Source organism: Manacus vitellinus, unplaced genomic scaffold (assembly GCF_001715985.3).
Source record: "Manacus vitellinus isolate BGI_N305 unplaced genomic scaffold, ASM171598v3 scaffold_19_pilon, whole genome shotgun sequence".
NCBI lineage: Eukaryota > Metazoa > Chordata > Aves > Passeriformes > Pipridae > Manacus > Manacus vitellinus.
In genome coordinates, this window is record NW_021939395.1 from 11,373,583 (window position 1) to 11,400,525 (window position 26,943).

A 26,943-nucleotide genomic window follows, 5' to 3' on the forward strand; every position below is an offset into this window, starting at 1 on the left:
GTCTGCTCTGGAGAATCACCAGAGTGAGCTGTGCCAGACAGTTTCATGGTGAAGCTTCGTGGGCATCAGCAGGGCTGTGTCTTCCTCCTGTTTTCTGGCCAAGCTTTCTCCATCCCACCTCCTCTAGCCCAAACCTGTTGTGGTGCTTCAAACTCACGTGTGTTTGTGCACATGAAACACTGCGATGGCCAAGTGTCCACCCCTGCCCTCCACACCCCTCTGCAGTGCTGCCAAACCACTGCTGATTGCAGCTGCCTCTGGGTGGGTGTGGCAGCTGCTGGCATCACACAGCAACGCTGTTCCATCTTTTAGGATGGAGAGCAAAGGTTTCTAATTGAAATGCCAGGGTATTCTGGGGGAAGTAGGAAATGACTGCCTGGTGAGAGGGTGCCAGAGCTTTGTGTAGGGAACTAGAAAGGGATGAGAATAGTTAATGGAGTAAACTCTACGTGCATTGCCAAAAATGAACTCATGTCTGTAAATATTACACTGCACGCAGCAAGATTAGCACAGGAAAATACCAGTTGTTAGGGTTCCTGTTACCATCTGAATTATGCAAACAATTTGCTGGAGTTTATAGATGAGCTGGGGCAGAATAACATTGGGTTTTTCTCTGCCAAAGTGTTTCAGTGCATTAGTATCTTAGTGTGTTTCCCAGCCTCAATCTGCTACATGAGTGGATCCATGCTGTGCTCTTTTGGGATGGCAGGCTGTCAAGTGTGGCCTTTTCCAGGCCATGTTGGAAACTTGGAGGTGTTGGGATGCTGGTGAGGTGCTGACCTTGTGCATGTGCTACATGGGGGCCCTAAGATGGGTGTGAAGGCCCAGGTGACATGCGTGGCTGAGGAGCTCTTGGGACCTCTGCAAGTGGGACGCAGAGATGCTCCTGGCTGTAGCAGGGCTGCTGTTCAGAGGCCAGACACCACCATGATGGGCTCCCTGGAAGGAATGATAAACATTGGCTTTTCCCAGTGGCTGTCAGGGAGGTTGACTGACTTTCCCACGGCCGTGCAGTGCGTCAGGGGTGAGGCAGGATTAGCAGCTGGGCGGCCCTGGCCCCCGGCCCTGAGCGTGCGCCGACACCAATTGCATAACCCAGAGTGAGTTTGGGGCTGTGGAGCTGCTGCTGCCTGGGTGTCCCCATGGGAGTGAACCCCGAGCCAGAGCTGCCTCCACCCTACCATCACTTGGGTGGAAATAGGTTGGTTGGAGCCATGGAGCTGGGATTTTCTAGGGAGCTTTGTGGGCACCTAATGGAGAGGACAGAGACATGAACCGGTGCCCTCTAAAGTCACGTTAGATGCTGGAGAAGCCCCATATCATGAAAACCAGCTTTCTAAGTGCTGCTGTTCAGGGACTCACTCACTTTGAAGAGTTAATGCCTTGAGCTTCCTCAGGGTGAAAGCTGGGGGAGGACCAAGCACAGTAGTTTTACTGGTAGTAAAACTTCACCATGACCTTCGTGTTGAAAGCAAGTCCAACGCACCATGAATTTATCTGCTGGTACTTCTGTGGGCTGTCAGCTGAGTTCCCAGGGCTACAACCCACATCCTTCCATGGTCCTACATCCAAAGGACAGTCTCTTGCTGGTTCCTGGGATTGCAGCCCCTTCAGCCCCCATGGGACTGGAATCTCCCTCTTCCCTTCAGCAATGGCACAGCAGCATTAACGTTGGGTCTGTAATTTAGCTTGGGACTGTTGAGACACAATCTCACTCTAAAGCCAAGGCCAAATAGTACTAGCATGGGGTCAAGTTCCTGAGGCACACTCTGCCTTTGGGACTAATTTGGGTGCTGAGTAGCTGGGCAGGTATTTGAATGTTGCCTACAGAGACCTAGAGGTCTCAGGATCCTATTCTTCTCCCTTGGATCACCTAAAATGGTAAGAATTTTCCAGGGGGATTAAGGTTGTGATCTCTGGGGAGGGGAGTGGACATCTGGTAGGAGTCCCGTCCGTATTAATAGCCTCCGTTTAAATGGATGTTATCAAATGGGGCAGCTCCTTATCAGCCAAGAGACTGTGAACTCCGTTACCTGAGGGACTGCTGCTGACTTTGGGCTGCTTAGTCATGGCTTTCCACAGGCACACAGGTAAAGCAGACGTGCTGCCAGGAGTTGTGGGAATATGCCTGGTAGATGGGGAGGAAGGTTTTGCTGACAGTCTCCTGCACCAGAGAAATAACTCTCTTGAATTCAGTCTGAAGCCTCAGCAATCTGCAGCTGGAACTCCTGATGGCAAATGGGCTGATAACTAGCATGGGGGGACTGGTGCTGGGAGCAGGGTGGGGGGGGCGGCCTCCTTTATTTTGTAAAATGCATTGGATGGTAAGTGCTATTATATCTGCTCCTAGTAAGTGCTGCTGTGGGAAGGCTGGGGCTCAGCTGCTATTTGAATAAGACTTGGTGACAATGGGGAACAATGCTCCTTCTTACAGCAAGCTTATTGTGGTAAGCAGGGAACCCAGAGCTGAGGGGAGCCCATGTGTAAACCCCAGAGGGTTTGCTCTGCTCTGGTGGTTTTGTGATTGCTCCCCCTTCTCTGTGTTTGTCTTGTACATCAGATGGGCTGACTCGCCAGTGATAGGAAAATGTGAACTTCTCCTTCCCATTAACACTGACAGGAACCTTGAGACCATGTTTTGCATGTCCCCACGACATGCAGATGTGTGGTGTCTTCCCATCCCAACTAATCTCCTCTAGCCCTCCAGCTGAAGACAATCGGAAGCTCTTTGGGATTTTTAAAAGTCTATCTGACTCTTAGAAGCTGTTTTTGTGTGTGTCCAACCTGCATTTACAGCCCTACTCCATAATGACGACGGCAGTGCCATTGCATCTCTTGATGAGATCAAAGGGTGGATGTGCTTGGGGAGAGATTTGGGCACCAATGCAAGCTGCTGCCCCCCGGGAACCAGGAGTGCTTGTGAGACTTGGGAACATAGAGCCTCCTCAGAACTGGGGAGGAAAGGCACAGCAAAGCTCAACTTTGTGCTGTGCCTCCCAGGACAGGGCATAAGCACGAGGCTGCTTGCACAGCCTGTAACTGCTTCGGATTTGCTTGTGTGATGAAGATGTACATTGTGCAAGGTGCCTTTCTGAGTAAAATTTGACTTCTGTGTTATAATTTGATGTAAGACAACACTTATTTTTTAACTTCAGTCCACAAGACTGTCTAATGTAGCGTCCTTTCAGTATCTTCCCAGCTATACCTTTGTTTTCTTTCTCACCTTCCTCAGGGGGTGTTCCCTGGGACAAGGACTCACAGACTTGATGTTGTGCTGTAATGCAAAATGCTGAAGTGTCTTCTGAGCAGAAGCTGTGGTTGGAGGACAGCAACCACTCTGGCACCCCACAGGGAGCCCCAGTCCTGGGGAGAGTTGCAGGGGTACCATAGTGCCTGCTCTGGGGGTGGGGTGACTCCTCCATAGCAGGAGGAAGCTCACATTTGGCTCCCAAGGGCACCCGGGCATGAGAAGGGCATCCAGCTGTTGAGGTGGGGGCAGATCTCTGCATAGCTGGGAACACAACTGAAGAATCTGAAAGGCTTAATGCAGTCACAGAGTTAGTTACTGAACAGGATTCTTGTGTTAGCTGATTTGGTTACTTTTGAAAGGTTTGGACTTTGCTGCTTAAACTCTGCCTAAGTACTCAGCCTTACTTGAGGCAGCTGTGCCTTGTTAGCCTTAGCTGAGCCCTGTATTGAGTGCCAAAGCAATCCCTGGGGGAAGTGTTTGCAGGGCTGGAGCAGTGGTTTTTAATAAATAGCACATCCTTACTTCCCTGGGGAACTGTGAAGATTTAATAATGATTGGGATGTGCTCAGACATGGTGGCAATAGGACCGTAGGGAATGTTTTTGGCCACCGCCTGAGGAACTTGGAGCTGTTCTTGTTCTAAATAAAGAAGCTTCCATTTTATCAACAGGCTAATTTTTGAGTTATAGAGTATGAGAGTCGCACGTGCCCCCAGCCTGGCAATGGGAGAGCAGAGTTCTCCACTCAGTACTGCCAGCCCTCCCAGCAAAAATAACCTGCAAGAGTTTTCTTTCCTTCTTTCTTTCCTTTGGCTTTGCAAATGCTTGTTGTCCAAGGCAGTGTGCCAGTCCTGAGTGTCACTTTGCATTTCGGATTAACAGGACCCTTTCTTTAAGGGTTTCCCTGGTATTTATAGCAAACCATGCAACACTGCACAGAGGAATGCTGAGAATGGTAACTCAGGTGACAGAGCAGGGGATGCCAGGACTGAGCTGGAACGGGCGGGTGTAGCCAATCCTGGCAGTGTGGGGGCTGTGTACTCAATCTGCTGAGAAAAATAAAACTGACAGAGAGTCAAAAAGCAATTGCTCTTTTTCTTCTGTATGCAACTGCGGGTAGGGCACAGGGTTAACAACTTCATCTTCTTCCTTAAGTGACAGAATAATCTGTAAAGTATAAGTACAGTTTCTCTTGTTGTTTTTAGAGACCACACTTGAAGTTCTTCCTGGGTAGTTTATCACATTTAAACATACTCCCCAGAGACATTAACACATATCCTGTGCTAAGTGCTTTGCTTATCAGCTGTGCTTCAGCTCCCTTTGCTGAATGCTTTGGTTTCTTTGCTGTGCAAACCACTGCAGTGTTGCTCTGGGTATATAACTGAACTGGGATGAACCAGCCCAGGGGTGACCGGAGACAGGAACCCAGGGAGAGGCAGGGGGTTGTATGAATGCAGTAGCTTTTGTAGGATGGCACTTCTTGGGTCTGTACCCTCTCCATCCCAACCTCACCATGCTGCAGGGTGCAGACAGCCCTGACACTGAGCCTGACACAGCCCTGTGACAGCTCCACCACAAAGTGTCAGGATGACTTGAGGTGTGTGGCAGCTCACGGGCCCCAGATGTTTGAGATCTCTGGAGGGTGGAAGTCATGGTTGCCCAAGGGCTGAGGAGCAGCTTTTGAAAAGCAGAAGATGCTCCCAGGGGACAAGTGGCTAACTGGCACCTCTGTGGTCAGGTAAATGTTAGGGTTGTGTTCCAGTGGATCTTTGTGCCAAATACCCTGATACTTGAGAAGGCCACTGGCCTGGCCATCTGCCCTTGAGCTGTAGCCAAATCCATCAGGGAGCTACATTTAGACAGCACCCTGCCAGGGCTGGTGGGACAGGGACACCTTGCTTAGAGGGGGATTAGTTTCTGGAAGTATCGCTATATTTTTCTTTATCTCTTATTCTTCATGGGGGTCCTCTAGGCTATTTAAGGATGGGCATGTACCCCTCTCCCCTGCCACTTGTGCTGTCTCTTTTCACTTGTTCCTCTCCAGCAGAACATCCTCCAGTCTGTCCGTACTTTTCTTATGTTTTCTAAATCCCATTCTGTGGCCTCAGTGACAAGCTGAAATGGGGTTTGGATTAGTAGATGTCCTCAGGGTACATTATTCTTCTGGAGCCAAACAAGAGATGCTTGACCAGGCTGTCAGCTCGGAGTTGCTGTAATTTGGTGTAAAAGTACAGCCAAAGAAACTGTGTTCAAATAACTACCAAGCTCAACCAGCTGCATTACTGATCTTATTTTAAGCACAGCACTGTGAAAAGAAGCACAAGGGTTCAGTGCTTTGGAGTCTAGTGGTTAGTTTGGTGAGTCTTCACTCTGAGCCCTGAATTTTGTGTTGCTGTAGCATAGTTGTTAATCCACAGTTGTGAATCTCCACTGTGTGCTCAACAGCTGCTGTACCACTTACCCATATGGGGAAGCAAGACAGTGGGCACTAACATAAAGGCTCCAAGGAAGTAATGATTTTTCCATATACCCAATGTGTCCTTAGTTTCATGACTTGCCTATTTTTCAGACAGTAAAGATAGGCCAGGGTTAATATACCTGGAAACTCTGGAAAGTTAAGCTGTGGAGACTGGGTGCAGCTGGAGGGTTAACAGGTTATTAAGTAGATAAACAACTCCAAAAGCGTGACCTGCTGCCAACCAGGCTTTAGAAGATGTAATTATTTTTATACAGAGCACAAGAAATATCTGCTCTGTTTACCTTCTGTGAGAGGGGACAAGAGGTCTGAGGGGAGCAGCTGTAGGATACTAAATGAAGCTGAGCTCTGAAGAGTCCACTAACGTTTGCTCCACTTTGGGAGAATGACCTGGTGGTCCCAGCACATCTGCAACTGGCCTGGGGCCCTGTTCTGCCACACACTGGTGGCTTTTGGGGCTCTTGTGCACCAGCCCCTGGATGTACTGCTCCTGTGGGAGGGTTGTAGGGGGTGGTCTGGCTGACATGGACTCTGGACATAAGCCGGGTGAGCAGAGCCCATGAGCAGGCAGCGTGTTTGCTGTGAGAATGTGCTTGGGGCATCCTCACTGCAGGCAAGGGGACAGAGGTGCCTTCCCTGGGTCTAGATCAGGAATGATACTGCTGAGGGCAGAAAGCTCTTGGAAAAACTGGAAGTAAATGCCTATGTATGAGGGGAGCTTTCTGGTCGGTGAGGTGGCATGAGGCAGGCAGATGCTGGTCTGGCTGCAAGCACAGCCCAGCTCCAGGAGCCAGGCCAGGCCCAGTGTGAATTTGTCTGTAACTCCAAAGCTGCTGTGATAAATGTGCCTCACATTAGCGCGTGATGCATTACATGGGAGCACAGGATTATGTTACTCCCTGAGCCATACTTTTAAGATTATGTGTTCTGGTTGAAAGCAACCCTAAACCTGAGATGGGGAATGTTTGCTGTGGACTCCATGCAATTGCATTTCTTCCGAATTAAACCCACCTGCTTGCTAAAGCTCTGCAGAGCTGGCTGTGGCTCACATAGTTTCCATGTTTTCCAGCTGTTTATTTGTTTCATTTGCTTGAACTACCTTGGGGTAGTTGTCAGCAGGACATGGCCATCCCCTGGCCTTGGCAAGGTGGCATTTCCAGATCTTGGTTCCCCCGTAGAGTGCAGTTCCTGCCAGCTCAGCCTCCAGCCTGCCTCTGAAGTTTTAGGGGAAGGAAAAGGGTGTGAACTCAGCCTTTAGCTCTGCTGCAGCCTCCCCATGTCTCCAGGACTCATGAGCCAGGCTGGGCCCTGGTCGGGACCTGGTGGGTTGGATGTGTGCCCAGCTGGTGAGGTTGGGCCCTGCAGTTGGTGGCGAATCTGGAATTACTGGGGTGGGCAAGTGTCCATGAAAATCTGTGTGAACAGGTCCTGAAGGTGTAACAGGGCAGACCCAACAGCATCCTGGGGCTGCGGATGAGCCCGACAGGGTCCCGCTGACCCTTTCTTGCTGTGAGGGCACAGCTAGGAGCGACACACCCTCTCTACGCCCCAAAACCCCCAAACCCTATTTCAGTTTACAGACACTGTGCTGAGGCTTGGAGCAGCATGGCTGGAATGAGCACCAGTTGTACCAAAGAGCTCTGTCAGGAACAGGCACCAAAGCAGCCCCCAAAACTCCAGGGCCGAGTGGATGTTCCGAGGTGAGGCCGCGCAATGGAGGCAGCAGCAGTTTGTATGGCCTGAACATGTCCTCTCCTTCCTTGCTCTGTGCTGGCTCTGCTGCTCCATCAGGAAAAGAGGACGCTTCCTCTTGGCAGCCCCCATTGCCAGACCACGGCCATAACTCCCATCCGGTTGCTGATGGTGCAGAATGTTCAGGGCTGTGTCCCAGGGTGTTGGCCATGAAGGGAAACAGGGCTCTGCAGGGCTGGGGCTGTGGGAGAACGAGCTGGGATGGAGCTGCCTTTCCTGACGCTCCACAGGCTTGTGTAACCCTTATGCCCCACCCCTGGAATTGTTACAGGCCAGCTTGGATGGGGCTTTGAGCAACCTGATCTAGTGAGTGACATTCCTGCCCATGGCAGGGGGTTTGGAAATTGATGATCTTTAAGGTCCCTTCAAACCCAAACCACTCCAGGATTCTCTGAACCCTGCCAGAGCCCTTGCACCACACAAGCGGTGATGACTTCTGCTGAGGAAGAGTGTATGGAAATGGAGGGAGCTTTTAGCAGGAGTGGTCTGGGAGGCTGAGGCTGGGTGTGCAGGATGGGATGGGTGTCTGGGGAGAAAGCATGAGTACGCACCTCTGGCCAAAGTGGAAAATCTTCTGGTCAAGAGCCCCCACACCCGTGGATATGCTGGATCCCTGGCCATGGGCCTTGACAGAGCCTCGCTGGCATGAACTGAAGAAGCATCTTTCCAAGCAGGGAGATATTTTCCTGTTTGTTTTTTTTTCCCTTATGATTTTATATCTGAAAGCCTGGTGAAAAGAGGCAGCTGGAAGCTGCACAACTATCCAGCACAAAAGGCCTTGGAGGGCTGCAGCTGGCTGAGGGTTCAGGCTGGAAACATGGAAACTATTCCGCTCTGCTCGTTTGGTGGTGATTTCTGCACACAACTGATGTAGTGCCTCAGCCAGGACCTCGCTGAGGCCTGCAGTAATGAACTAAGGGACTCTCGGGGAGTGATTAGGTGTCATTACCCTTGCTTGATGTGAAATATGTAAATACAACAGTCTAGCGTCCTTCCTGTTAAGAATGTGATGGGGAAAGGCTGGTGTGGGACTCAACAGCAGCTGTGCTCCCTGAGTGAGCAGCCTGTTTCTGAAGGACTGCACCCTGTGGAAGGGACACATGCTGGAGCAGTTTGTGAAGAACTGCAGCCCATGGGAATGATTCATGTTGGAGAAGTTTGTGGAAAACTGCTGGAGGGACCCCACGCAGGAGCAGGGAGAGTATGAGAAGGAAGGAGGGGCAGACAAACTGTGATGAACTGATCATTGTCCCCCTTCCCCATCCCTCTGAGCTGCTGGAGGGAGATGGTAGAGGAATCAGGATTTAAGTTGAGGTTGTGAAGAAGGGAAGTGGCAGGGGGAAGGTGTTTTTAAGATTGATTAAGCTACTTTCCCCAACTGAATTCTGTTTTGCCAATGACAGTAATTGCTGAGTGATCTCTCCCTCTCCTTATCCTGACCTAGTGCAGGTGGCAGAGAGGTGTCGTGTTTTCTAACTGCCTGAGCTGCATCATAGAAAAATTGCCTTAACAGTGCTGCCACCGGGGCTGCTTTCTCTACCAGCAAGCCCTCAAGGAGTGTGACACCACCACATGCTCATTGCCGAGCCATCCTCCTCCTGATTTGCACAGCCCCCAGAAGCTGGAGCAGTTGTCAGGGCTGCAGTGCCGTTCCCTCACCCTGTGTCCCCTTGCAGGGCCTGGCAGCAGTTACACCGTGGGCACCATGTCAGAGCGCTTTGACTGCCACTACTGCCGGGACCCCCTGCACGGGAAGAAGTATGTGCAGAAGGAGGGCAGGCACTGCTGCGTCAAGTGCTTCGAGAAGTTCTGTGCCAACACCTGCACCGAGTGCAAGAAACCCATTGGAGCTGACTCCAAGGTGAGTGCTGATGGATGATGAGAACAGGCAAATGCTGATGAACCCTCCTGCTTGTCTTGCTGGCTCTGGTCTGTTTGTGAGCTACCGTGTGAAAACAAGTTCTTTGTGGGTCCTGTGGCTGGTGGGCCATGTGCTCCTTGGGCAAAGAGCCAGTGACACTGGGATGTGCAGAGGGATGCTCATGGTGGGTTGCTGTGGCACAGGAGCCAATTTCAGGTTCTTGATTCAGCAACATGGACTGCTGCAAATGCTGAGTTGCCCTGAAGAGAGAACTGCAGGTAACCTGCACAGGACCTACAAAAACTAATCTGGGCAAAGCACTGGGGAACTCAGGGTCTGATGTTGTCAGTTTGTCAGATGTTTATTACTTCGTGTTTATGGCAGTAATAATGTACACCTGGACTAGAGGGAGTGTGACAACCTGAGAAGCACACACTTGCAGAACTTCAAATCTCAGAGCTGTTGCTTTGAAGCAACCTCTGCCACCCTCAAAAGTGATTGTGATTGTGTCAGTGAGTCTGGTTAAACGCCCTTCCCTTGACTGCTTGCAGAGGAGCTGCAGCTCCACCCACAGAATCAGACAGTGCTTAGGAACAAGGAATCTATCCTTGACTGCCCAGGCTGATAAGCCAGATGCTTGGCTTTAGGGCTGCTCAGTGACAGAGAAAAGCTTATCTCTCCCTTTCTGTTTGTTCCAGGAGCTGCATTTCAAGAACCGTTACTGGCACGATAATTGCTTCCGCTGCTTCAAGTGCTACACGTCCCTGGTCAACGAGCCCTTCATGCTCCGGGAGAACAACAAGGTCTGGTGCAGCAACTGCACTGCTACTGAGGATGCACCCAGGTGTAAGGGCTGCTTTAAGCCCATTATTGCAGGTACTGGTGCCAATGAGAGGCGTACAAGGGCCACACTCTGCTCCAGGGCATAACCGGGGGGGTTATCAAGCTGTGAGGCTGCAGTTATGGGTATGGGCATCACAGTGGAAGACAGAATCAGAAAATAGTGTAAGTTTTGACTGTTGCTCTCACCTGTCCATTTTATTCAAGTACTGAAAGGCTTCTTTGCAGTTAACCCTCGTGATAATTAATAGTTAGTCTTAAACCATTTCTACCAAAAGCTTTGCTCTCTAAATCAAGCTATTCAGAGGCTCAGGCACCTGGTCTGACAAATATTTTAAGAAAATCTAGCAGCCTCTGGCTAAAATCAGATACAGAAATTAACAGCTTGTCTCTTGGCTACATTCCAACTGAATCATGAGTGTAAGTATGGACAGTTCTTGCCCACAGATAAGTTACACTGCACAGGGTGAGGGTTTGCCACAGGCCTGAAATCCCACATAACAAGTTATTTCTATCTGTTGCAGGAGACCAAAATGTTGAGTACAAGAAGATGGTCTGGCATAAGGATTGCTTCACCTGCAGCCAGTGCAGGCAAGTGATTGGATCCGGGAGCTTCTTCCCCAAGGGTGATGAATTCTACTGTGTCTCCTGCCATGAGCACAAGTTTGCCAAGACCTGCGCTAAATGCAAGAACGTAAGTCCTTCCCCTTTGCAAAGGGAGCTGCCAGAACCGGCTCTTGTGTGTCTTTTGGAAGCTGGGAGAGTAAACCAGAGACAGACCATGCTGAAGCTATACCAAGGCTCATGTTCTGTCCTTGAGATACTGGTGCCAGCAGCTGGTGGAATAACAGAAGAGCTGATGGTTCCTGTACATTATGGGATCTGGGCAGGGTCTGTCGGGTTATCTGACAGCAACAGTGCAGAAACCAAGAGGGCACCAGTCTTGCACTTGCTTTGGGGATAATTTAAGCTCTCTAGTAGGTCCTGTGTATTCAAGAAGTGAATGTTTTACAACTTTTGCAACTGGTCAGTGTAGAATTGCAGTTACTGCAGGTAAAAGAAACTATTGTGAAAGTGCAGGTACACAGGACTTCAGGCTAGAGAAACTCAAGTGAGCTTCACCATTTAATTGTGATGCAAACTTCTGATGAGTTCCTCTCCATGACAAAGCCTTCCTTCCCTCCACCCCATGTCTGTGTCACCTCTCTTTTTCCCTACCGCTTCTAAACCACACCTCTGCTCTTTGCCTTCCAGCCCATCACTTCTGGAGGCCTCACTTACCAGGAAAAGCCTTGGCATTCCGAGTGTTTCATTTGCTCCAACTGCAAGAAGCCACTGGGCGGGAAGCGCTTCACCCCTGTGGAGGATGACTTTTACTGTGTTGAATGCTACAAGGAGTGCGTGGCCAAGAAGTGTGCTGGCTGCAAGAATCCTATTACAGGTATGTTGGGTTAAATGCAGCTCGAGGGCAGTGGGTGCTTAAGGTCAGAACAGTGATCCCCAAAAGCCACGGAGCCCAGAGGCGGGTAACATCAGAGCAGGTCTAGTAACCCAAGCTCAACCCCAGCAATTTACAAGTGATCTGACTCCAAGACACGTGTTCTTGCTGGATGGAGTTCGAGCCAGTAACTGAGCTCTTCACCCTTTGCATGCCTCAAATTTACCTCCTTCAAAACTCCCCCAGCTACAAGTGTTCCCACCTCTATCCTAGTTTGGGACCCTTCAGTCTAAAACATTCTACTGTCCCAAAGTGACATTTGCTTCGCTTCTGACGTATTTTACATTTAACAGTTACTGGATTACAGAGCTCAGCCTTGAAAAGTGGGCACTGTCCTGCCAGTCCCATGAGACTCATATTCCATTCTGCATTTTAGAGCCAGGATCTGAGACCATAAGTCCTGTTCCTGCTCTACATCTTTCCTTCAGCTTGACTGCTTCTTGGAGCAAGGATCCAAGGGAAAAAGCTTATTGCAGAGACAAGCCATGCAAGCCTTATGCTAAGCTACCTGTTTCTACAAGAAACATCAAAAGATGCATCAAAAAACGTGCTTCATTTGCTACTTTGACTAGTATTTGAGGCACACACTGTGGCCTGCTAGCCTAGAGAAGCCCAGGAGGGAGTAAGAGGGGGATCTGCTGCTTGGTGGGCTGACCCAGCCAAGGCAAAGCTACTATCGCCGTCCTATAATTGTGTTCTCTCCTAGCAGGATTTGGAAGAGGAACCAGTGTGGTTAACTACGAGGATGAATCCTGGCACGATTATTGTTTCAAATGCACAAAGTGTGCCCGTGGTCTGGCCAACAAGCGCTTTGTTTGCCATAATGGAAAAATTTACTGTGCTGAGTGTCCCAAACGACTGTAATGAGCAGACAGCAAGTGCTGTAAGATGGATTTTAAAGCCCTGCTTTCCCAAACAGTCCTGGTAAAGGAGCAGGTTTTTGCATGTTGAGAATTTTATCTGTTTCCATTTTAGTATAAGAACTAAATTAGCTTCAATATACTGGGTTTGACTTTTGAAGCTCCTGCAGTACAAGAGCATGTAGCCTTGCAAAAATCTAACCTTGTTTCCAAGTAATTCTTAGTGTAAAGGCTTGAAATGCTGTTGTTAGATTTAGCATTAGAGATCCACACACTACATCATCTGTGTGTGGCTTAACTAAAACAAATCTAGTTTTAAACTTGTCTGGTATATGTTTAAGCTTGGCACAAGTGAAGTGGGTTTGACAGGGCATGAACCTGGGATACAGAGACGCAAAGATTGCATCTGGGATCAGAGGGATTCGTTATTATGCTTTTACAAGTACAGGTACACAACATGCACTACACCATTAATAAATAATCATTAAATACCTTAGCTTACCCTACCACACCAAATTGCAGCACATGTACGGAATGGCTTCATCTTACTTATAACAATGTTTTGGCAGTGCAATTTAGCTTGGTTAAGGTTCCATAAACTTGTTTTAGTCTTGATTTCCGCATGGTTTGTCCAAAAGTTTTGCTCATCAGCTTTTTTTATATCATTGTTTAAACAAGGCTGTCTATGTGCAATTATTAATCCATTAACAAGTAGTAAATCTTTCACCTAAAACATGCACATGCATTTACAAGTGCCTTAAAAATAGCTCAGACAACGATAGCTCTCCTATCCTATCAGTGTATGTTTTGTGATTGAATAAAAGTAAGACTAGTGCCTGCTTGGAGTTGTACAGTCTGGAAAAGTTTTTTCTTTTTCATTTTGCCATCTTACATGATTGACACATCTTAAGGCTGAGCTACTGAAACCAAGTCTCATATACTGATACTGGCAAAGTAAAGAGTCAGCTGTGCTGTCACTGCACCCTTAAATATCTGAGGACCAAAGCAACGATTTCCATAAACTAATTAATTTTTTTAATATATTACTGACACCAGACCATCTGCCAGGAACAGCCTGTGTGAAAAAGCCCTTTGGAGAACATATGTACAGCCACTGTTCGTGCACAGATCCACAACCCTTCAGCAACCTTAATGCTGGTTTAAGGTTGGTGGGGTTTTTTTCCACAGTACTGAAATACAGAAATATTTTATCAATTGGATGCTGCTCCAGCCATTCCTTTTCACCTACCAACAAAGAACCCTTGCCTTGCAAAAAAAAGAAAAGGCAGCATCTTGCTGTATTCTTGCTGGGCACTGCCCCACTGTGGCCACAGAGCACTGCTGGACTCACCCTTGGAACACAGAGATGCTGGTGCTGCAAGGGAAAAGCAAAGGCTGACAGGGAAAAGCAGGTTAAAGAATTCAAGAGTTATGAACACACCATCATATATATGAGCATGTACAAACACAGCAAGAGCTGAAGGTGTTAGTGCAAATACCCTCCCACCCACACAGATGCAACTGCCAGAGGCCTCTAGTTTGGGAATGTGCAGTTGGGAGTAGTTAGAGCAGCACCAGGGTGCATCTCAAGGTAGGTCAGCAGGGCAAGGGGTTGGAGAGGCCTAGTAAGGTCATGTTTAGCATTACAAAATAAAGCATTGTTCAACTGCAAAGTTTATTTAACAGTGCACACATATTTACACAGAGCTGTATCAGACCATTCAACAAATATCAGCACAGAAGAAAATACTGGCATCTTTGTTAGAATGATTGTCTCTGCCAGAATGAAACAGCTATCATACAAAAATACAGTTTTCCTTTTACCTAAGGCACTGCTCTAAAAGTCTAAAACAGTTCTATGGCATTTCTGAACAGCAAGAGGGAGAGGGCTGAGGGCTTCTTTTGCAACTGTGGTGTTGAGGAAAGAACACGTGTAGTTCCAGCAAAACCATCTGCATTTACCCACTGCAAACAGCTGCCATGTGGATGAATCGCTGGAATTGGAGGATCAGCCAGTGGTTTGTAGCAAGATTTGAGACAGCTATTCTTTAAAGTAACCACCTATCCAGTCTATCCTTACAGGAGACATCAGAACAAGGCTGCATTATTACTTTTAGTAGCAATTTTCAGAAGATGCTTCATTAATCTCTTCATGCTGTAAAAAGCAGGCAAGTTCAGGTTAAATAGATTATTTAATGCAGGCTTTAGGGGAGGGAAAATATATATGCAACTGGCAGCCACTGTTACACAGCTGGAACTGATACACTTAGAATAATGAACATGAACAAAACATGACTTCAATGGTCTAATACTGTTATGTACACAATAAAATAATACTTCCATAAGTGTAGATAAATAAGTAAATCTAAAGGAAAACATTTTTTAAAAGCATGACACATTAAACTGCACTGACAGACATATCTAGAGACTTGACATTTTTGCAATATATTAGTGCACATGCTGTAAAATATTTTGATGTTTGCCAATAGATTAAAACATATTAGTGATGGTACAACACCAGATTTTGAAACTGTCAAAATTTTCACATTAGACAAGGAATTTTTCTTCTCCATTCAAAACTGAAGATAGTCAATTCTGCATTTTTAAATAGCACATGAACTAACAAGCAACATTTTTCTAGACATTACAGAGGGAGTTCAGCTTTAACACACACTGAATGAGTCTTTTATTTAATCAAGGGCCATTTTAGAAATATGCAAAGTCTGCAGCTAAGAGGGGAGCCTCCAGTAGCCTTCTGCTGTACATGATACTGATATGGAAATAAAAAATCCAAAAGACTCAAACAGGTTACTGTAAAGTCTGTAAAAGGGAAACAAGGGATATTTGAACTAGGAAACCTTATCTAACAATAAGCTAAACGAATGGAAAAAGAACATCAGCAAAACAGTTTCCCTGAAATGTTTCAAGGTGCAAATTAGAACTTTTTCATCCCTCCCCTGGTGTTTTTTGCAAAGTTGAAGATGGATAAAGGTAAACAAGCAGCTTTTCAAAACAAGGCCTTCGGTACTTGAGAAAATACTGGATTACTGAAGTGCAATCAGATTATTTCCAGGTCTCTAGTGTTCACAGTTCTGTCCAAAGAGCAAAGAGAAGAAAACATGTAACCATCATAACTGTGTGTATGCCACATGCATCCATCATCACTGTCAGAGTCTACATCCAGGAGTGAGCACAGAACCAATTAGACACTTATGGTCCAAAACCAGCACAGTAGGGTTTTCTTTCTTTTTACAGGAATGTTAGTTTTCAAAGTTGTGTACAGAATTCTTAAACCATATTAAGTCTAAACATTTTCAAGGTCAAAATTAGAAGGCAACGCTTTCTTTGCTAAAAAGTTAATGATTTTGCTCACAACAAAATGTGATCAGCAGAATCACATTAAATCTGTCTATTCCCGTGGCCCAGTCAGTCTTGGCCAGGAGGGAGGCCTCGATCAGGTTGTGCCCACGGGACTAAAATCCACAAGACGCAGAGTGACAGAGGAGACTCAGGAAACAGTTCAGTCTAGAAAAGTGCTACACTTTAATCAAACAAAGTGCTACACATCACTGAAAGAAAATGTGGATAGCAAGGCTCATTTCTTCCACTACCATTCATTTCACTGATCACACAGTCATTTATCTCATGGAAAGAGATCTCCTGCTGTGAATATGACCATTTGGGGTTTAGCTCCAACACCAGGGAATTCTAGTCTATGTTACATAACTACCTTCCTGAAGCCTCTCTGACACACCAGGCTGTACTGCATGAAGGTTTGCCTTCCCAAGTACATGTGGCTTGAGATGCAGCCCTGCTTCTTTCAGGAAATTCAGAGAATTTTGTGTGTGTACAGCTTTATTACTCCTCTCAAAATGTAACACAACTGTCTGTGGAACTTCAGGTTGGTGCTACCTGCCTCAGTGAAGTGAAACACTATTCTACAGCTAATACCTTGCTAGAGTTTGAGGACACCTTGTAAGACCACGCAGGTCAGCATCAAAAAGTTACAGAACATGCCTAGGAGTGGAAAGATCTTGCCTGTAGAGTTACATCAGACACCTTTTAAACTGTTAGTATCTTCAAAAGTAACATGTGCCATTTAAGGTATCTCAGAAGAAGCTTAAAGTACAACAGATGAGCTTCAGTGCTGGTAGGAGATACTGGAGCTTCACAAGGGCTCAGCTGTGTCTTTGGAAGAGCCTTAATGTTGGGCCTTAGCAAGTCCCTAAAAAGGCATTGATTGGTGACTCCTTTTGACAGAATTCAAGTTACCAGCACTAAAGAAAGAGCTTTCCCTCTGGTCTACACATTGGAAAAAGTGCCTTGAAAATAAGAAGCTGTAGTTAAGGCAAAGAGAGCAAAATGCAAGGAAGTTAATTGCCTAGGCAGAGGAAGAGACAGACAGGGAAGTCAGCTTGGATTACCTGATGAAGCATCTATAGGTTTGGTCAATGAATTCACTGCACCATCTTCCTCAAAAGCCAATTTGGGACTAGGAGGTATTGTAGCAGCATCATTCAAGTTTTGATTACAGTTACCAGCAGAGATGCTGTCCGAGCTCAGTTTGGTTGACTTGGAATGTACTCCAACGTCAATGAACTCCTCAAAAGTCCATGAACCAGATTTTCCATTAAGATTCTGAATAAGTCCAATTGTATGATCAGCTTCATTAACACCCGATTTCACTGAGTCATCGATAACCACTTCTTTTGCAGGATGGCTAGGAAAAAAAAAAAAGGACACTTGTATTACACTTTCTGCACGTTTAACCTTTAGATTTATTCCAGGTCAAACAATTAGCAGACTTAAAACTCTGCAAAGCACTGAATGTCCTGAAGGGCATTTCCAGACAAGCTCCTCCAGCTGCCACACAGGATGTCCCCTCCAAGAGCCAATGGGGAAGAACAACTCACCAACACATACCAACTTTTTACTGTACTAACAGCTCTCAGGTAAGGTCTGGCTGCAGAAATTTGATATAAGAAAGCAACAAGTTTAAAGCCCTGAACCATTAAATCCCAATTTTAGTAGTGTGCATTTCTCCTTTTTTTCCTCCAGCTGTGACTTTTCAGGCACAAAACTAAGCCTCAGAAGACCAGAAATATTTAAAAGATTCAAAATCTAAACCCAAATCATTGATCAATTTTCATTCATTCTTTGAAGAATCACGAAAATGTCTTTATACTCCATCACTGGAGGAATGAGATTAATTTATTGTCACTTTAAAAAAGCGTTCACAATGTCATTTCTAAATCATTAGCATTTAGATGAGCAAATGGAACAAGCATCAGAGGACAGATTTTCCAGCAGCTGATAGAAATGCTTTATGTTCAAAAAGATAAAATCTGAAATACCACAAAAACCATTCCCCACCAAGGGAGGCTTTTGTGTTCTATCTGGTGTTTCAGCATAACGTTGTTCTAGAGCTTTCCTGTAGGTTATTCTTCCTTTTCAGTGTTATCTCCCCTCCCTCTTGTTTCACGTTTTGTTAATGAGAAGAACTGCAAGCCATTTCAAGGGAGAAGATTTCAAGCCAATGCCACTCTTTATAAGCAACACTGCCATGTTGTAACACTGGCTGTGTCTCACTTCTCAGCAAAGCCAGTACTGTTAGCATGGTGCCAACTAAACAAACAATTATCCTGAGCTAACTGTTCTGTGTGAGGCACTGAACTGACAGCACACACACACCACATGTCTGGAGCAAGGCACAGACACACCACAAAGCCAGCGGGGTGCAAGACAGGCAAAGCTACAGACAGCGCTAAATTCATTTTAAATGTGGAGAGAGATTTTTTGTGTGATGGATAACTGCTCTGACAGTAAAGCAGTTGCCTACACAAACTCACCTGGAATCCTTTAGTTCACTAACAGACAGAGACCCCTCATCACTTTTCAAGTCACTTCCATTCATGAACACTTCACTGGCCTTCAACTCTGACTCATCTTGTTCCTCAGAGATCAAGCTTTGTGCAGTCTCTAAACAACCCTCTGCTTCCCTCTTGACTTCCTGGAGCAAGTCAATGCCATTTAGCTTTCCTGAAAATGGGGGAAAAACAAGAAATAAATTAAAAAGGAGAGCTTCAGTAACAGAATGGTTAGAATACGAGTGTCAAAATGACCTTTCCTAGCTAAAACTCAGGGCACTGGGCTTCAATCATTTCTCTATAGATAAGCTGCCTATAACAACATGAAACTCGTTTTTCATCTTTAAAAATCCACTTGTAAAATGAAAGTTGCCTCCATCTCATTCTTGAATCATTTTGACTGTTTCTCTGTCCAAGCAGAGAGTCTCCCTGGCATTTCTGGGACTGGTGTCTCAGACCACCACAGTGCTGTTATGTGAGTGACCTTTTCAACAACCTTAAACATCACTGAGAGACTCACTGCTACTCAGATCTGACTCATCCACAAGTTTCCTTACCTGGTTGATCAGTCTTCTCAAGACCCAACTCTTCCTCCTCTTCAATATCCTCTCCCTCCATCACCTCTGAGGCAGATTTCCCTTCATTCTGCAACTGAATTGCCAGAGTGTTACTTGGAATAGCTCCCCACCCTCCAGCCTTTCACAAATGGCTCAATCACAGCTCCCACACAGGACAATTCTGTGACCAGCAGTGAGGCCACACAAGTCCAAAGGCTCACAGACAACCAGTTCACCCAGCAATATATGTTCTACTGAGCCAGAGCCTGTGGGACCCACTTCCACCTCCTACCTATTATTCCTGAGTTCCTTTTCCCCTCATTTCTCCAAGGTGTGTGCTAAATTTTTATTGATTTTCAGCTATATGAAGACTTAGATCTTTGAATATTCAGACAAGAACAACTATTCCCCAGTAAGCACAACTGACCACAAACCTCACTGCATTAACAAAAATACATCCAGCAATCCAAGGGGCATCCAAGATTTGCTTTAAGCAAACAGATGATACCAATGCTGGCAGAATGTATACAATAAAAAAAAAAAAGCCCTACTAACCAATGGGGGTTTTTTAAACCAGTCTGCAAGTGATAATAACAGATCACACTGTAGGCCTTGAACAAAAATACATCCAAGACTTTTTGTCAGAACAAGCAGAGCAGAAGAGTGTGTGCAATGGGAAGCTATTGGAAATTATTCTGGTGCACCAGAACTTTGTACTCTACACGGAAGCCAGTCTGTGTAAGGATAACAGAGAAAGACAGGATACAAGGCAAAGCCTCCTCAAGGAAAAGCCTATTCTGTTATTATACAGATCCAAACAAAAAAGTACCTTGGATTCGCTTTGATCCGATTTTCGTGTTCTTTTCATTATTTCTTCAATTCTCTGTTAAAACATGGAAAATATTTGCAGAGCTTTATATTTCAGCATTCTGGTTTAAGTTTTCAATCATATTTTCATATTTCATTAATTTAATACTTTATTCACTGTTTTTAAAGTCCAGAAGCCAGAGTTTGCTTTTTTAAAAATAAACACACTACTTCTATTTAAATGCATCAGAAACTGTTTGTTTGTTCAGTTTAACATCCCAACCACTATTTTAGACTGAGAATTCAAAACAGTCTACCTTTTTTCTTTCAAGCCTTTCCTGCATATTTTGCTGCATAATTCTCTCTCTTTCCAGTCGCTGTCTTTCAGCCTCTTCTTGAGCTTTTGCTTCAGCTTCTTCTCTCTGAAAATAAAACAAAAAGAAGAGAGCACCCAGTGCACAGGTCATTCCCAAGAGTCAAAAGCAGAGCTGTTACAGAGATTCTGGTTCAACACAGGCACATCAGACAATCACTATTTAATATGACCACACATTGTAGCTAAATGCCATTACCCAGCTACTGACATGAAATATATACTACCATGACATTCAGAAACTGAACGTCAACTATATTGATATAATGCAAATGTTCTGAATGTTGAGCTACTCAGAGTTCAAACTATATTTCAGGACGAACATTTGTCTAAGAAGGATAATTTATAAAGTAACAAGACAGCAATTAAATTCTGAATGTGTCAAGATTAACTCAAAAATCTTGGCAGTCAGGTATTGCTACCAAGACACTTGGTGCAGAACATCTTCTGTTCCTTTTACACTGTAAAATCTTTTCCAGTATGACTGGAAAGAAGATAGAAACATAGTTAACACTCTGAATAATTGTCATAAACTTAAATAAGCTTATAGAGAAATGTTCAGACACATTGCAATGCTATCCATAAGATACAGCACTTTAAACACAAAATTTCATTGTAAAACTGCCTTAGCTTTCAGAATAAATCTAATTTAAGGAAAGTCCACTTTTTGCAGAACAGCTCCCTTCAGTTCAAAGGACGCCTTTGTAATGGTACATGGATACTTGCTGTGGAAGACTATTTAGCAACAGGAAAAGTGGACTTGGAAACACTACCAATCTTTCTTTTAAAGGAATCAGGGCAAGCCAGATGACTTTCCAGACAGACCACCTCCTTGTAACTCATAGCAGTAAGCTGGTAAAGTGGGCTCGGTACAGATATTTAATGTATGCAAAATGATGCCTCCTTGACAGCCAAAAAAAATTTCCAGAATAGCTGCTTCTGCCCACACTTGAATTTACCAAACGTTGGGGAAAAAAATTTTAAAAAATCACACACAAGAGGGGAAGGAAAGAACCTGCAGACACTCTCAAATCCATCTCAGACAGGATGAACTCTGCTTTACGTCATTCCTGACACAGACCTGTCAAAACCGTTACGTGAAAGAAACAAAAACAGCCCTCTGGAAAACACGGTGGCAGCTTGTACCAGGAACACAGTTGGAGCCACAGACCTGGTGCTGAAGCTCTGCGAGTTTTTCCTGCTCTTCCTGCTCCCGCCGGATCCTCTCCTCCTCAGCCTGTTTTTGCTGTTCTTCATAGAACAGTCTCTTCTCCTCCTCCTGCTTCCGGAGCTCCTCTTCCCGTCGTGCTTTTTCCTCAGTTGCTCTCTTGGCCATCTCTTCCTCTCTGATTCTGGTGTTTCCAAGATACAGGTTACTGACTGGGTATTTATTTCTTTAAAAGTGTGCATGCACGTGAGACAGAGCAGGAAAGCATGGAAGTTCTAAATAATCCAGTCACAACATTACTGCATAAAGGCACTTTCTGTGGGGATTTGTCACCACCCAGACTAGTCAAAGGAAAAATCAGAATAACTTGGAAGAAACTATCTGTGAGTATATGTTACTTGCTGATTAAGTCAAGGTCAAGGCAGGTTGTTCCAATAACGGAATGTTTGATTGAGAATGGGATTAAGCAACAACCATTTAATAAACACCATCTGCAACCATAACATGAATGAAGATTAGTGGGATTTCCTAAAAAAACTCTTTCTTCTATAGCCTGAATTCAGAGGTACACTGCCAGCTCATGCAGACACACACAGCAGATCTGATGACATATTTCTGATAAAACACCTAAAACAGATTATATTAAAGTTTCTGACAGCTTTACATCCATGACCAGAAAACAGATAAAATCTGATATTCCACCATGTTCATAGAAGCAAAGACAGGTGACCCCTGACCTGGAATAAAGTTATTCAGCACTAACTTAGCAAATTATTTTTAACAACTTCTATGTGGTGAACCAGATGCACACTGATCTAACACTTTGAATTACTTGCCTGCCACATTACTGATCTAGATTTCAGATCACTAACATGAGATTTAATGTACCATCAGACCACTGCCTGAGCTCAGCAAAGGAAAAATTTAATACAGAGAGGTTTGACTATTTCAAACCAAATACAAACAAACCAAACACAAGTGATGTAAAAAGCACATTCTGGTTTTGAATTAAAAGCCCCACTGGTGACTGTAAGGAAAAAGAAGCAGTGATTTCACATGGACTATGCATTATATATATACTGAGATATAAACTGATGTTACACACAGCAACCTGTCCCATCTCAAATGTGCTAGTGCCTCCTTGCTTCAGGAACTGCATTAAGATTTGCAGGAACTTAAATTAAGATTTGGAAAACATATACAGTTGGAATGTCCATTCCAACCACATCCCACCACTGAAAGCATCCCTTCCTTCTCTCAACTGTTACCTTTCTTCTTCTTGTCTCTGAATTCTTTCTTGGTCTTCGCGCTCTCTTTGCTCTCGTGCCAGACGTCGCTTCTCTGCCAAGATTTTAGCAGCTTCTTCAGCTGTGGTGGTCCCTGCTACTGTTTTGCTACCTGATTCTGCAAAGGTTAAAAGAAACTGCTGTTAAAAAGCTCCAGTAACTTAAAATTAAGAAAGACGTTATCATTGTCAGATGAGATCTTTCTCATGACATCTGATCCACTATCTGTTCGAGCAGTGCTCATCACTCACTGAGTGCACCCTTACTAAGGGCCTTCCAGAGCTGAAGAGGAGCCCTCAAGAGTTGCAGAGCCCCAATATCTCACTGACAGTGAAACAATAACAACTCATTTCAATACTGATCCAGCCATATTCCAGATGATACACTTAAAGATACTCTCCAATTATCATAGCACTCAAAACATGTTTCTGAAAAGACATGTTTTCAGAATACATAACTCTTGAACACTGAAAAGAAAACTGAAAACAAATACTACTTTAGCACTTATACTTCACATTCTTCTAATAAAACTGAATGCACATGACCCTAAAGAGGAAATACTAATTTTTGTATTTTTCATTTTTCATAACATTAAAATTCATGCCTTTATATTTATAGAGTACCTTAGAGTGCAAATAATCACCATTTTATCTGGCCCTGAAGGCACATACTAATGACTTCAGTAATTCTGTATTTCTACACATTAGCAACAAATCAATTTCCAATTTACATGGAGATCAAAACAGCTTCAACCACCAGGCTAATAAATATTTGCACGGTCCTGCAGTTTATGTTTCTTCATGTCCTGCCTGGTGTTATGGTGTCTGAACATCAGTCTGAACTATTATAAATTAACATTAGGAAAAACACCCAGAACCATGTTGCCATCCAGCTACTCTCAATATAAATACTGAAAGAACTCTGATTTTTATCAGTTACTAGTCTGTAGAAATATTTAGGACCTCATCATCTGAATATTCAGAGAATATTAGCTCTTGATGTCAGGAAAGCAGTAAGATCATAATGTTGGTGAGGACCTGCCTTTCTTCTTTTTAATATTTTACAAAACAGCACATATACGTTTGCTTAACATAAGCCTTCAAGTCAAGGTAATTTTAATGAACAATGACATCAGGGTTTGACCAGCTATTTTGCTTCTGACCTAAAGACAAATCACTCAAAACACAATGTCATCATTAGGAACTTTAATACCTGAAAAGCTGCTTAAGCCCCATGGGCACGTAGTCACTACCTGCAACTGCAGGGCATAATTACACACAGCAAACCCTCAGCAGCTGAATCATGGTTGTGCTTTGTGCATAAAAATTGGTTCTGGCAGTCCTAGGTAAAGCATTTCAGCACTGATGGAGTGCAGGCACAGAGAGTTGTCTAATATTTAGATTTATTCAATGCTGAAAAAATACCAGTTCCCCAGAATACACATTGCTTCTGATTTGGGGAAAAAACTGCAGTCATGTTGGTACAAACGAAAATCAGCCATGACTGAAAGCTGAACACAGTCCAAAGAGTCCTCCTCCTCCTGAGCAAGAAAGACCATTCCCCTGCAGTTATAAAAAGCATTAGCTGATCTGCCTATTCAAGACAGGCAAGTGCTTTTCTTCCTATATTCTGTAACTTTACTTTCTACTTAAAGGAGGGAGAACAATGAAGAAATCAAAATGTCTCTCTTTTCCTCTGCCATATCAGTGTCTTGCCAATTCAGACTAGTCACTTTTTACAGCAGAGGTTGTTTTCTGTTGTGCACTTGCACAGCACCCAACACAGCAATCCTGTTTTAACACCTCTGGAATCTCTCTCAGTTGTATCAAATCTGGCTGATACTTAATGTGAGGTTTAACCTATTTTTCCTCCTCAAAACTGAACCTAAATGAGAAAATCAAATGCTCAGCAAGAAACCTAAAGGTTTTAGACTTTTAGGTTCTAGGGTTACAACATGATAATGACAGCTTGAAATATGATGAATATCTGGTATTGACAGAAGAAAATTAGTCACAACAGTTCAGAACACTTGTGTATATGGAAAGAACAGAGGGAAAACAACCAAAAGAAAGGCTTGGAGACCTGAAGCCTATATGGGACCTTCCCATTACATTTTCACTTCTGAAGCTTTACTGATGCTTTCCACACGGTTACTTCAGTACTGTTTTCATCTCCATGCACCCCTTGTACAGTCTGTTTCCATAGGGCAGGACATAAAACTTCCCAACATGACTGATAGCAGGCCGTAAGAAGATTCTTCCAGTGTTTCACACTCAGCTTCTTTTTCCTTGTACTCCCAGACATTCCTGGTAAGAACTGTCTTTTTCAAAGAGCACCTTTTTGTGATGGGAGGGGAAAGAGGGAAACATGCAAGAGAACATCTCAGAACACTCACAAAGTGTAGTATTAGTTGGATGGAGGGAGGATTCCAACACATTTCAAGGCAAGTCATCTATTCACAATCTAGGAATCATATTCCAAAGCCTTCAATACCCAGATACAAAAAGTGGGGCTCCATGATAGTTAATTACCTATCATCACGCATAAGGTGAGAGCTCAAGAAGGAGCACTTCTTATGCTTAAAGTTGAACAAGCCTTTTAATTCTCAGAGAAGCTGCGAAAGGCTGCTGCCAGAAATGACAACTGCTCCAAGTCACTGAAAAATAAAAAGTGTTTTACTGTGGAACAGTGTATTTTAGTAGGAAGACACAAAAAAACAAGACAAAAACTGACAAAAACTTGATTGCTGTCAGCAACAAGGCAAACAAGTTCAGTTTGAAGGAGAAGAGATGGGATGAAGATACAAGTGCACAAAGCTGAAATTAGGCTGAACCTAGAAGACCTGGAGACTGATTTGCCACATGCCATTTACTGGTGGGCTCTGACTTCAGAAGCTGCCAGGGATATGGAATTGCACCAACCCACAAGGTGAACTGCTAACACAGAAGTGTTAAAAGGCAAATTGCCTTGAAAATTGAAAGCAACTTTTTAAGAAAAAATATTTCGGCTCACTTAGCAATATTGCAGTGTACCAAAACATTCAAAGAGATACATGAAATCATCTCTATGTTGAAGAATATGCCCACTATTTCCTTATCTTCTACATGTCAAAGAAAAAGAGCTTCATCCAGCCTCAGTGTGAGTCACTACAAAGATGGCTACAGCTTCCAGATTGGCAATAAACTAAAATGGAAACAGATAAATCGGGTTAATACAGTTTCAGAAGTCAGTGTAGAGAGGAGACAGGTGGGGCATCCAAGAAACAAGGATGGATGTTCTTGTTCCAGAATAACTGGAAGTCGCAGGACTAGGACAAACTGTTATGGAGGTTTCAACCAACTGATGACACTGATCACGAGTGACTGTGCCCCCTCTGAGGCATGAGAGACACTTATCACGGTAACGCAGCACATCGAGGGAGGGACATTCTGACTGCAAAGACAAAGGATGTGACACTGAAGATGGATGTGCAACTTCACAGGAACATCCACCTCTGACTGACATCCAGGCTTCCTTCTACAGGAACACATGCTCAGAGAACTGTATCATGAGTGAGTTCTTCAGCTGACTGACACTGCTGCACATCCAGCACTGGGCAGTGTCAGGAAGAGCCTCAGCAATGACAAAGAACTGCAGTAGCCAAGGAATGCACACAGGAACCACACATGCACTAACGTGCAGCAAGCACACATTCCCACTTACCTGGTGTCTGAAGGATTCACCCCCAGTATTGCCACTGGCTGTAACTTAAATTCCAGAGATTCCTCCTTTTCCTGTCAAGTGGCCCCTAAGTTCTTCTCCACAGAGAATTGCCTGCCAGACCTCATCAGAAGGCTCTCCCAGATTCTGGAGATGGCAGCTGGCATTTTTTCTGGTAAGAGGGCCAGGGGCTGTGCTCACTTGGCACAGTGAAGAGGACCAAGACACTAATTGCTTATCTGGTATATGGTTCTCCTTAATCTACCAGGATAATTTCTCAGTGTGATCTGTGAACTGATCACTTTTCCTTAGGCAACAATGATTATACACTCACTGGATCTGAGGCTGAGGCAGCCTTCGAGCATTGTGAAAACTGTCTCAGCCTGTGATGCACCAGGAGCTGATTTCGTCCTCCAAGCAGGTCTCTACAGGAGCATTTTAAGAACTACCAACTGGACTGAAAGACCTCTGTGTAGTTTAACTACTGATTTTATAAACCTAAGCTAGCAGATCCCTCAGCTAGTACAGCTGAAGCCCAAAAGGCAAAGAGAACTTCTGCTTTTCTTAAAATTATAGTACAAGCAGCAATATTGAAAGCTCCTGACTTTAATCTCCAAGTCCAATAAACCAACTACTGCACTGAAATCCACA

The 26,943-nt window shown here is 44.6% G+C and overlaps 2 protein-coding genes across 10 annotated transcripts in view; one reads left to right on the forward strand and one right to left on the reverse strand.

Annotated features, from left to right (window-relative positions):
• Window positions 1-1,958: 1,958 nt before the first annotated feature.
• Window positions 1,959-13,380, forward strand: FHL1 (four and a half LIM domains 1). Of its 2 annotated transcripts, none has more exons than XM_018070700.2 (6): window positions 1,959-2,090; window positions 9,153-9,337; window positions 10,036-10,213; window positions 10,702-10,871; window positions 11,432-11,618; window positions 12,382-13,380. In XM_018070700.2, exons 1-6 carry the CDS (start codon window positions 2,069-2,071, stop codon window positions 12,537-12,539), a joined length of 900 nt encoding a protein of 299 aa, XP_017926189.1. In that variant the 5' UTR covers window positions 1,959-2,068; the 3' UTR covers window positions 12,540-13,380. The 2 variants fall into 2 exon arrangements, with proteins under 2 accessions (XP_017926189.1, XP_008928968.1); XM_008930720.3 differs by having other exon boundaries at window positions 1,963-2,090; window positions 12,385-13,380.
• Window positions 13,381-14,191: 811 nt separating this feature from the next.
• The window catches only part of MAP7D3 (MAP7 domain containing 3), a 45,339-nt gene continuing 32,587 nt past the window's right edge, over window positions 14,192-26,943 (reverse strand). For 6 of the 8 annotated variants that reach the window (XM_029959157.1, XM_018070697.2, XM_018070698.2 and 3 more), the window contains 7 exons: window positions 22,576-22,711; window positions 21,311-21,491; window positions 20,084-20,188; window positions 19,789-19,842; window positions 18,960-19,053; window positions 18,385-18,574; window positions 14,192-17,255 (listed from right to left, as the gene is read on the reverse strand). In XM_029959157.1, coding sequence (XP_029815017.1) covers window positions 16,946-17,255; window positions 18,385-18,574; window positions 18,960-19,053; window positions 19,789-19,842; window positions 20,084-20,188; window positions 21,311-21,491; window positions 22,576-22,711 — 1,070 coding nt within the window. In that variant the 3' untranslated portion in view covers window positions 14,192-16,945. The remainder of the gene's footprint in view (window positions 17,256-18,384; window positions 18,575-18,959; window positions 19,054-19,788; window positions 19,843-20,083; window positions 20,189-21,310; window positions 21,492-22,575; window positions 22,712-26,943) is intronic. The other 2 variants (XM_018070694.2, XM_018070693.2) reach the window with 2 other exon arrangements.